Below are 12134 nucleotides of genomic sequence, written 5' to 3'. Positions count from 1 at the left end.
TGTTTTGTGTTGCCTAGGCTCCTATGATGTAAGTCATGGGCCCCGCCTGCTAGCCTGCTCCCTCAAATATCACTGGTTTGCTCATTTCTATATATAGGGTGCCTACATTCTGCTATTTATAATTATTATTAATTTGCACCATATATTTACACCTATTATTATTTCATGTTATAGCAAGTTTATAGAGACTAGATTATAAGTCTTTGTAAATTGTGTTTCTAAAGGAACTTTTGTTATTGCCAAATGCCAATGTGTTTGCATTATTAAGTTTGTTATGAATGAAAAATCATTTTAAGTTAGAGCTTAACAATTATTTCACTATTAATATACTTCTTAATTGAATTTCAGTTCAACAATTACTTTGATAAAATACATATTTTGTTATGTGCAAATGGCTTTAGATACCTATTAGGTCCATAAATTACCATATAGCATATATTCAACACATGCAAAACAGTGACAATTTGTTGTTGACAAAGGACAGCTGGACATATAAAGGGCCCCATTACCTTCAGTAGCTTAGGGCCTCATCAAACCTAAATCCGGCCCTGCCTGGCAGTATATCGTGAATTATCATGTATGTGTGCGCTATACAAAAATCACAACGTGGACAAAACCATGAAGCCAGCCAATGGGTCTCTCGATTCCTGCATCTCTCATTAACTCTGCTGGCTCAGCGTTCCCCTGCCTCAAGCAAGGGGCAGCAAATCACAAGAGCAAAATTCACGATGCAGGAAAAACTGTGAGGCTAGCCAATGCCTCTACATAGCTCCCTCCTTATTTCAAACACCATGATAAATCTGTACATCACGATGTTTAGCTGGCCATATACTGCGATGTTGAAAACGAGATATCGCCCAGTCCTAGTGTGCATTATGTGTGGAACATAGTGAGCTTTGCATCTGCAGAACGTCTGCTTTGCAGAGAACTGTGGCAAGTGCAAAAGAAAGGTGCTAGTGAAGCTAAAGCTGCTACAACTTTGGGGCCATCCACAGTTTCATTTGTCCCATGATTTCATGTCGCAGGTCCAAGAGAATTTTTTTTTTTGTCCCACTGCTTTCCCCACAAAACCTTGTCATTTACTGTCAAATTTGAACAAACATCAATCGAGTTTTCTGTTCCAATTCAGCATTAAACAGCTCCTTTTCCTGGGGAAAGGAGTGGGACAAAAAACACACAAAAAAACCTCTCAGATCTGTGATTTGAAAACACTTGAAATCATGAGCTGAACAGAAGTGCTGATAGGCCTTTTGCTTCAGTGTTTATGTTAATTGATGACTGGGAAACTGGGCCTCTCTTAGAAACTGCCGGCATATTGCCAGATAACTTGCTTATTTGTGTCTCTCTCTGGGACCAGAGAGAGAACAGTCCTTAGCTAAGAACCTAAAGAAAACTGGACTGCATTACTAGTTGTTTAAGAGCAATGAGCTGATTTGTATTTTAGTCAGTTAACTTTTTTTCGTAACCAGTTAAAAGATGGTTTGCAGTAAAACTTTGGAACTCTATTTTTCTCGGCTTGGAGAGCTTATTGATCCATATTCTGCACAAGGTCCGGATCAGGGAATTCTGCTCACATAACTCTTAAACAGGTGGAGCTGAAAGTGAGGAGGGAATCTTGGGAGTGACCGTGAGGCAAGAAAACAAGGCAGCGTGGTAAAGTCATCTTTCACTTACCCAGAAAACGGATGATGCGCCGTAGAAGGGGGTTGAAATAGCAACACTCTCCTGAGATTATTGTCTTCTCCTCGCGTCTCTCAGGCTGGAGGAAGAAGGCAGCCAGTTCTCCAACAAGAATCTGACGCAGGATGGGTAAGAGAGAGAGAGAAGATAAGCTTTGGCCAAGTCAAGCCCAATTCATTAACCACTGAAGTGAGAAAGAATCTGTTTCTTTGAAAGTGCTTCTGACACAGTGATTTTACACCACTTGTGGGTCCAACACACTTATTTAGCAAGACAGGGCCTCACTCTTTATCGGGGTATCCATTTCTGAGACCGTATATGGCTGAAACAAATATATGGGCACTTGCTGCAGAAAAAGATGTGACTACCTAATTCTGCTCTTTGACTCTGGTCCCCAGCCGAGTCCAATTTAAGTCTGCTCCTGTCTGCAGATAAGGGACGCGGGTTGAGCTGTGGGTTAAACCACAGAGCCTAGGACTTGCCGATCAGAAGGTCGGCAGTTCGAATCCCCGAGACGGGGTGAGCTCCCGTTGGTGGTCTCTGCTCCTGCCACCCTAGAGTTCGAAAGCATGTCAAAGTGCAAGTAGATAAATAGATACCGCTCTGGCGGGAAGCTAAACGGCATTTCCGTGCGCTGCTCTGGTTCGCCAGAAGCGGCTTAGTCATGCTGGCCACATGACCCGGAAGCTGTACGCCGGCTCCCTCGGCCAATAAAGCAAGATGAGTGCCGCAACCCCAGAGTCGGCCACGACTGGACCTAATGGTAAGGGGTCCCTTTACCTTTACCTGTCTACAGAGATACTGTTATTGCTATTGTTATTGGCCTTTATTGGCATACGTTTAAGCAATAAAATCATACAATGTCATCCAAACACACACAATATATAAAAGTCTAGATAGCCGCCATTGAGTAAATCAGGCAACTTTAGATTTAGCTTAAAAGATCTCGGGAAAATACCCCGAAACAATCTTGGTAGTTTCAGGAGTATCATCCCTCAATAAATATTGGATTACAAATTCTTTGTAAATTGATATTTTAGGATGTAAGGAAAGCACAAGGGTGTCGAGACGAGGGCAGTCCAAAATTACGTGATGTATCTGGTGTTTTCTTATTACAGGAGCAGAATCTGTTCTGGAAGGGGATTTTTGGAAACCTTCCGAACAAAACAGATGAGGGGAATGCATTTAGACGAGCTAGCATAAAAGCTCTGCGATGCGATATCTAGATTATAAAAGTAATTAGGCATTACTCCATGGTAGGGCTGCAATCCTAAGTAAGCAGATGAACATACAAAAGGCTGGGAGAGGTAGAGTTTTGGGATTTCATGGTCTAGCAGTCTCTGCTTGATGAGAGAGAAGATTTGTGACTCATCCGATAGAAGAAGAGAATCTGTTGCAATCCCTATTTGCCCGAGTTTGAGGGTAATATCAGAAAACCATGTAAAATTATGTTTATCTCTGCTACTAATCCTGACATTTGTTACTTAGGATTTCTCCAGACATTCTTTTTTAATCTTCAGTTATGCTCATGGTGGTATCGGAATAGTTATATGTGATCCTGCTTTCCATACTGTAAAGTGACTATGAGAGGATCTATTATCTCATTTCAAAAATAAAAATTTAAATAAATTAAATTGAATTGAATAATAATAAATCCACATTTCCTCCCCCCCCCCCTTTAAATAAAATACAGTCGTACCTTGGTTCGTGAACGCCTTGCGACTTGAATGTTTTGGCTCCTGAACACTGCAAACAGGGAAGTGAGTGTTCCGGTTTGTGAACGTTCTTTGGAACCTGAACGTCTGATGCAGCTTCCGATTGGCTGCAGGAAGCTCCTGCAGCCAATCGGAAGCCGCGCCTTGGTTCCCGAACGTTTTGGAAGTCAAACAGACTTCCGAGGTACCACTGTATATGAAATGTAGTCACTACACATATATATATAACCTCAAAAAAATTACACATCCACCCAACTAAAGAATAGTTCTTTTGGAAAAACCGGAGGTGTCCTTTAGCTTCTCTTAGTTCCGTTTGTTTAAGCTTTTTACATTTCTGGCAATATTGTGTGTACAGTGGATGCTTAGGTTGCGAACGTGATCTGTGTGCATCTGCGCACTCGTGGGTTTGCGATTCGGCACTTCTGTGCATGTGCAAAGCGTGATTTAGCGCTTCTGCGCATGCGCGAACGCCAAAACCCAGAAGTAACCCGTTCCGGTACTTCTGGGTTTTGGAGGTCCGTAACTCGAAAAAACGCAACCTGAAGTGTCTGTAACCCGAGGTATGACTGTATATAGATTAATTATGCACAGGCATTTATTTAGTTCCATATATTAAATTTGTATACCACCCTTTATCTGAAGAACTCAGGGCAGTTCACAACATAAAAATACAAAAATTCCCGAATTTCAGCATAGACTTTCATGGACTACAGACTACGTTGGGGGGTGGGGGACCTGCTCATCTTTTCTCCACATTTCACATGTTGGTATGCCAAAGGTGTGGTTTAAATGTTGTGGGAAACCCAGGGTATACAGCCACACGATGTACCAGCCAAGAGGACTATTTTGGGGGATGAGCAGGAATATTTAATCTTTCTTTCAGACATCTCTGAACAGTCTGCTTGGCAAAGAGTTCTTTGCAACAGCCTATGGCCCATTCACCCATCTGCAGGGTTTTAGCCCAAGAAGAGTCACAATCTCACTTAATATTTCACTTCCCCAGTCAGTTAGTAGGGAGTTACAGTGGTACCTGGGCTTACGAACTTAATCCGTTCCAGAAGTCTGTTCTTAAACCCAGTGGCGTAGCGTGGGGGTGCAGGGGGTGCAGGCCGCACCGGGCGCAACATCTGGGGGGGCGCGCGCTCGCACTCGCAGCTCTCTGCCCCTACCTGGCTCACTCACTCTCTCTCACTGCAGTGCTGGCTGTGCGAATCCAATCCAAGCCGCCGGGTCGCCACCCACTGGGGAGGGGAGGGTGCCAGGCGTGCAGTGCGGTGCGGTGCGGAGAGAGAGCGAGGGACTATCTGGGGGAGGGACAGTGCAGCGGGGGGGGGGGCGCAAATTACTTGCCTTGCCCCGGGTGCTGACAACCCACGCTACGCCACTGCTAAAACCAAAACCATTCTTAAACCGAGGCTCGCTTTCCCTATCTATATCACTTTTCCACTAGATGGTACCATGGTTGTGGGGTGGGCAGCAGCACTGAGATGCCCTATGGATTGGACCATCAGAGGGAGCTGGGCCTGTGAGGAGAGACATGCCCCATCTCCCCAACCCCAAGGGAGCAGAAGGTGCCATAAAGAGAAGCAGACAGACTGCAGCAGCAGAGAAGCCACAGATGCAGGCGTAGAAATGGCTGGAGGGGTGTCAAATCACAGCTGCTGCCTTCCCTATTCTTTCCCTCTTCCTGGGATGAAAGTGGGGGAGAAACAGCATCCACGGGAGGGAAAGGGTAAAATTATTTCAAGAAAAAAATAGAAAATATATATACTCCCGCCCTCTAGAAGCAGGTCTGGCTCCCTCGTTACTGAGATTTAGGCATAGTTTGCAGGTGCAATCCAAGCTTTTGGGATTGAGTAGGGTCTTCACCATTGGGACGCAGGTGGCGCTGTGGGTTAAACCACAAAGCCTAGGACTTGCTGATCAGAAGGTCGGCGGTTCAAATCCCCACGACGTGGTGAGCTCCCATTGCTCAGTCCCAGCTCCTGCCAACCTAGCAGTCTGAAAGCACGTCAAAGTTCAAGTAGATAAATAGGTACCACTCCAGCGGGAAGGTGAACGGCGTTTCTGTCCGCTGCTCTGGTTCGCCAGAAGCGGCTTATTCATGCTGGCCACATGACCCGGAAGCTGTATGCCGGCTCCCTTGGCCAATAAAGCAAGATGAGCGCCACAACCCCAGAGTCGGCCACGACTGGACCTAATGGTCAGGGGTCCCTTTACCTTTACCTAGGGTTTTCACCATGGTTATGTGGTTTTCCCCCATCAGTTGGACTGAGGTGACGCTATGGTTTAAAGTTTAAGGCTTTTCTAATTGCGATAATTATTATTTAATTATCATCGTCTCCACTGTATATACTCAGAACTACACGATGATGAAACACAGCTCAAAAATGGGAGGGAAGGGCAAAGAAAATAAGTAAACAAATTAGATCGATATTTAAAAATAGGATTGGAGGTTCTTTCTTTGTCTGCTTTTGCTGGCAAAATCTCGTGACGCTGACATAAAAACTCTGCACATACAGTAAGCAAAAAGCATGAAAGATCATTATCCCCTCTTCTTTCCTCCCACCCCCCTCCCAGTTTCTCTCCCCCCACATCTCACAAGGTCTATGACAGCAGAGTTTCATGCCGAATGTAACAGACCTGTAGAAAGGACCCTATGAATTGAAAACAGAGATGTTAAATGTATCCTTGTTAATGATGAAAATCCTTCAATAAAAACAAATGATTGCAGAGCAACAGAAGGCTTGCAAAGGAATGGCCAAAGGCTGTGAATCACTTGGAGTGTCAGAAGCGCCATTATGGATTTTTGGACATTTCCACAAGGTTTTTGGGTACTATTTCACATTCTCCCAGGCAGGATGAAGGCCAACAGAGATCATTGAAGGAGTCTATTTTCCCCAGGCAACTGACCGAAGGGGGGAAAAGGATTTGATCATCTGGAAGCATCCCCTAATGATAACAGCAGTATGTCAATGGAACGCATAACCTTGAGGAAGTAGCACATTTTCCTTTTCTGGATTTTTCATTTCCACTTAGGAAAAGAGCTGACAGGAATCTGACAGTGCTGGGATGGAAGTCTAGATAGGGTTTGCCATACGTCTGGATTTTTCAGTATATGGAATACTGTAGTCGGTAGCAGTGTTCAGGTGGAAATCAGGAAAAATGTCTGGGAAAATCCGGACGTATGGCAGCCCATGTCAACAGTGCCGTTTTCCCATAAAAATAGCTCAAAAATTGCATTTTTAAAAGCGATGCTGCCAAAAAAAGCTTGACAACTTTTCTGTCTGGATTTTCAGTTTGAAATATGGCAATCCTAGTCTAGCAGGATTATCCATTCTTATCCTATCCATTCTTAAGGAAAACAGCCCTGAGTGCTCACTGGAAGGACAGATCGTGAAGCTGAGGCTCCAAGACTTTGGCCACATCATGAGAAGAGAAGACTCCCTGGAAAAGACCCTGATGTTGGGAAAGATGGAGGGCACAAGAAGAAGGGGACGACAGAGGATGAGGTGGTTGGACAGTGTTCTCGAAGCTACTAACATGAGTTTGACCAAACTGCGGGAGGCAGTGGAAGACAGGAGGGCCTGGCGTGCTCAGGTCCATGGGGTCACCAAGAGTTGGACACGGCTAAACGACTAAACAACAACAGCAAGTCTAGCAGGACAAGCCTTAGCAGGAACCAACAATGAGAATCCAGTCCAGGCTTTCTAGAGCAGAACAATAACTTACTGCATTCTAAAGGGCTTCCAGTCCACAAATGCTTTTGAACCCACATGGCAAGAATGCATCAAGACAGGGCCAGCCCACCCATGAGGCAAGGTGAGACAACCACCTGAGGCAGCAGGATCCACATGGGCAGGAGATCTCAGTGTAGATCTTTATTTCCTCCTTGTTCTGATGTAGATCTTCACTCCCCTCTTATTCCCTGGCAGCATTAGGCTTCATTTTGGGGTTTACCTTCGGTGCCCAAATGTCTTGGGCTTGCCCTGACTAAAGATGACAACATCATTTGGTAGGATGGTGTGCAGAAACATTTCCTGAGTTGAACCTTTGTGCACCATCAGAGGCAGTAGGCCTCTGAATACCAGTTGGTAGGAATTGCAGGTGCGGAGAGTGCCGTTGCAGTGATATTTTGCTTGTGGGCGTCCTAGTGACGTGGGTGGCGCTGCTTGAATCCCCACGACAGGGTGAGCTCCTGTTGCTCGGTCCCTGCTCCTGCCAACCTAGCAATTCAAAAGCACCCCAGTGCAAGTAGATAAATAGGTACCACTGCGGCGGGAAGGTAAACAGCGTTTCTGTGCTCTCTGGCACTTGTCACAGTCCTCCATGCATCAGAAGCGGTTTAGTCATGCTGGCCACATGACCCGGAAAGCTTTCTGTGGACAAACACTGGCTCCCTTGGCCTGAAAGCGAGATGAGCGCCGCAACCCCATAGTCGCCTTTGACTGGCTTAATCGTCATGGGGTCCTTTACCTTTTCTTTTTACTGTGGGCATCCTGTAGGCATCTGGTTGTCTACTGTGAAAACACGATGCTTGACTAGATAGGTGCTGGATCTGATCCTTCAAGCTCTTCTTATGTCCTTACCCTGTTCTTTCGGTCACCCTTCAACAAACACCCAACACCCAAACTGGTCTGCATTTCCTGCAAGGACAGCTGCATCTATAGTAGTGGTTCTCAACCTGTGGGTCCTCAGATGTTGTTGGACTGCAACTCCCATCATCTGCTAAATTGTAGAACTTGTTAACACAAGTTGGAAAGGATATAATCAAACAATATATCCTCTCCTGCATCCCTAAACATTCCCACAAAAACTTGTCTTTTTTTAGATAAGCTTTTTAAGTCAGGGCATTATATTTTTTAATTAATAGGTGATTGGGAGGTTGTTACCCAAAAAACTGTGTTCCTGATTTAAATGTTGCGTCTGTACTTTGGGCATCCCACAGACACAAGTCTGAAAATAGATAAAATGATGGCAAGATGATTGTCTTGAAAAAGCTGGTTTAAGATTGGGTTGGTCAGGATATCATTAACCAGCGACCTTCTTGCAATGTGGGTCACTGTCCTTCCTCCAAGGGAACCGTTGTCCAGACACTGACAAGATATGGCGTCTGAATTAAAGGAGGGCACTGGGATAGCAGCAGCGAGAATAGAGTTAGACATTCAGCTTGCATGTTTAACAGAACGGTAGGGTAATATTAACTCTAAATGTGTGCAATGAAGACAGTCCCAGGAGAGCTTGGCTCAGTCCTACTGTTTGCATATAGGACTGCAATTTCTCCTGCATATTAATTCATGATGCACTTAACATGAGATCCAGTATGATGGACTGGCTAAAGGGTTTGACTGTGGGTGTAGGGAGAACTGGGTTCAAATACATGCTCAGTGCTCTTAGGCCAATCCATGTCTCCCACTCTCTCCCACTTCAATAAGATGGTGTGAGGATACATGGGAAGAGGGAGGAAGATCTGCACATGCTGCCTTGAGCTCCTTACAGAAAGGGTGGGATTAAAATGTAACAATAGATTAGATTAATAAATTTGAGGTAGGGCATTTCAAATTCTCAACACACACAAGAGTAAGGATGGAAGGACATTTCGGTTCTGGTTCTCTTAGTTTCTCCTTTTTCCATAGTTCTGCGAATTTCTCCTAATTAACATATTTTATATGTAGTTTCAACACACATTTGTGTCAAACATACAGTGCTATTGTATGTTATTTTCAGTAATATCTTCATTTTTATGCACCCTTCCTCCTAATACGTGCCTTTTTGTAAACATTGGTTGGTTAGAGAACTGCATTGCAAAGTTCAGAGACGTGTGAATTTCAAAGGATAGCTGTGTTTTGGTTTGCATATTGTTCTAGAAAATGTGGATTTCATGGATTCAGCTTTAAATGAAATCCAAATATAATTTCTCCTCTATCCCTGCATGTGAGTGTCTTGCTCAGACTTTCTTTGCGTGCAGCGGCAGTTCTTGAAAAATTCATACAGTAAAAATTCCTATACAAAGTGGCCTGACAAGAACCTTCTGGGCGAACGCAAAGCTTGAAATGTGTGCCTCCAAAGTTTGTGGTGTAGTGTTCAGCTAATAAAATGTACCAAAATGCATAATTTAGGGTTGTGTGTGTGTGTGTGTGTTTTCTCAGAAAATGCATTCCAAAATACTATTTAAGTTCACATTTAAATATGCATTTTTGTAAGGACTTTATTCATAATTGCAGGTTAATGCAGAAATGGGACAGTACTGACATGAATGAGCGCATGTCAAATTCATGCGCCCGAAATGGATGAATCTGCCCGACTTTGGTGGGTAGTCACAGCACACCTACATCTCAAGCACATATATCTGCATGTGTGCATCAGGCACAGTTGATCTACAAGCCGGAATGGTTATTGAATTCTAGTGCAAAAGAAAATGACTGAACAATTCCACACCATTTTTCTGGAGCAGCTTCAAAGTTCTTTGCAAAGAAAGAGCTGGCTGCACCTCTGCTTCCTTTAGCCCCTAGACTTTGATATCTGAAACCACGCTCCCTGGTGATCTTACCCCGAGGGAACATGCGGACCCTAAATCTCACAACAGCAGCAGGGGGGTTGTCACCCCCTCCACACCCACCCACCCACCACGTGCCCTGCTGGGCTCTTACCGTTACGGTGGGCACAGCAGTGACGAGAGAGTAGACGAGGACGGGAGGTGCCCGGCTTGTGTCTTCGGGGCCAGGGTAGGGCTTTGCGTAGGCACTGTCGTAGCAGAAGAAGCCTTGGAGGTGGACCGGGAAAGTGTTCGTGTATTCGAAGTGGTACGCCAGCACCACAGTGCCCGCCATAATCACCAGCTGGAAGTAGAACATGGCACATCAGGCAGGGCAGCGGCGCTGAAGACTGAATGGGAGACGGAGGCAGCCAAGAGAGCCGGGTCCCTGGAGCCGCTGGAGCTTGGCAGCCCCCACCCCGCCCTCTGCCTGCTCCTCCGTGCAAGATTCCTCGTGTACTCCTTTTCACGCTTGGGTGCCTGCTGTAGCTGTGCATCACATCACGGCTGGCGGGAGAGGCACCGAGCCTGCCTGACTCAAAGTCAGGCAGACAGTTGCCTCCTTCTGATGCAACCCCTCCTTCTCCTTCTCCTGCCCTCCTCCTCCTGAGCACCCAATAACTCCCCGGGCTCCGTTCCATATCCTGGCAATTTACTGCAGATGATCGCAGGGAGAGGGCTGGTGTCTGAGACCACGTGTAGGTGACCACTGTCAGGTGTGCGTGCGCCCATGTGACCAATAGGGCTTTGCAGGACTGGGGCCTTCCTAAGTTTGTTCTGAAGAGGCAAGGTGCAGCCTCACAGGTGAGGCCAATTGGTAACTCACAGCACCTGATGGCAAGAGCCAAGAAAAGATATAGGGTCAGCATTTCCCTTTGGCTCTTTGCCACAGCAACACGCTCCCTGCCTTGCTGCATTTGGCTTCTTGCTTCCCAATCCTTGAACCTCAGCTACTTGATCCTCAGACCCTTGACTTCTTGACTCCTTGCTTCTTGATCCTTGGACCCCTGCCTTCGTGACTCCTTGCTTCCTTACCCTCTGACCCTTGGCTACTTGACTCCTGGCTCTCTGACCCTCAGACTCTTGGCTTCCTGACTCTTGGTTTCTGGAGCGCCGTTCCTACTCCCACCCCGCCATCTTGCCCCTGGTTCTGATGCCCCCTTCCGGGACTTCAATCGCCTGTGAACCGGACCGTGGCAACCACATTTTCAGGGGCTTGGGAGCGGAAGGGCAGAGCTCTCGTACACCTGCCCGTTTTGTTTCCCATCCCTGCCTGCCTGCCTGCCACGGCCAGGCAACTGTTCAGACTACACCCCATGTGTGTGGCGCATGCGAAGGAGCTCTGTGCAAGGAAGGGGCAGCGGTGTCTCACTGCTGACACTGCCCCAGAGATGTACACCTCATTGCTGGTCTCCCTCTGATGGCTCCTCCAGATTGCGTGGGGAGGTCTGGAGTGGGGAGGTCTATGTCTGTTTGCCCCTCTTCAGACGTCCATACTCAACATCTCCCAGAGCTGCCCTGGCTCCATGGGGTGGGTGGGTGTGGAAAGAGAGGCCTTTGCAAAATTAGCAAGGAACTATACAGTTGTTGACTTGGAAGGGACCTCAAGGATTATCTGGGCCAAACCCCTGCAATATAAGAAACACTGCTAAAGAATCTTGGACAGATGGCCACACAACATCTGCTTAAAAACCCCCAAGGAAGGAGAGAGTCCACCACTTTCCAAGGGAGTCAATTCCACGGTCGAACGGCTCTTACCGCCAGAAAATTCCTCCTCATGTTTAGTCAGAATCTCCTTTTTTGTGATGTGAATCCATTGGTTTGGGTCCCAACCTCTGGGGCAGCAGAGGACAATCTTGCTCCATCTTCCATGGAATAGCCCTTTAGATCAGGGGTAGGCAACCTAAGGCCCAGGGGCCGGATGCGGCCCAATTGCCTTCTATATCTGGCCCGTGGATAGCTTGTTTTTACATGAGTAGAATGTGTCCTTTCATTTAAAATGCATCTCTGGGTTATTTGTGGGGCATAGGAATTCATTCATATCCCCCCCCCCCCCAAAATATAGTCCGGCCCACCACAAGGTCTGAGGGACAGTGGACCAGCCCACGGCTGAAAAAGGTTGCTGACCCCTGCTTTAGATATTTGAAGGTGGTTGTCGTCCCCTCTTGGTCTTCTCCAGGCTAAGCATACCCAACTCCCTGAAC

General features: G+C 46.4%; 1 protein-coding gene across 4 annotated transcripts in view; it reads right to left on the bottom strand.

The window, feature by feature from the left end:
• PLPPR2 (phospholipid phosphatase related 2) overlaps positions 1 to 12134 on the bottom strand; it is a 46422-nt gene that overhangs the window by 21550 nt on the left and 12738 nt on the right. For all 4 annotated transcript variants that reach the window (XM_083420462.1, XM_083420464.1, XM_083420463.1 and 1 more), the window contains 2 exons: positions 10046 to 10234; positions 1675 to 1795 (listed from right to left, as the gene is read on the bottom strand). In XM_083420462.1, the coding sequence (XP_083276588.1) occupies positions 1675 to 1795; positions 10046 to 10225 (301 nt within the window). In that variant the 5' untranslated portion in view covers positions 10226 to 10234. The remainder of the gene's footprint in view (positions 1 to 1674; positions 1796 to 10045; positions 10235 to 12134) is intronic.

The sequence above is a fragment of the Podarcis tiliguerta genome (assembly GCF_965153285.1).
Source record: "Podarcis tiliguerta genome assembly, chromosome: 17".
Taxonomy (NCBI): domain Eukaryota; kingdom Metazoa; phylum Chordata; class Lepidosauria; order Squamata; family Lacertidae; genus Podarcis; species Podarcis tiliguerta.
Note: the sequence above shows the minus strand (reverse complement) of the source record. Positions and strands in the feature narration are given on the sequence as shown.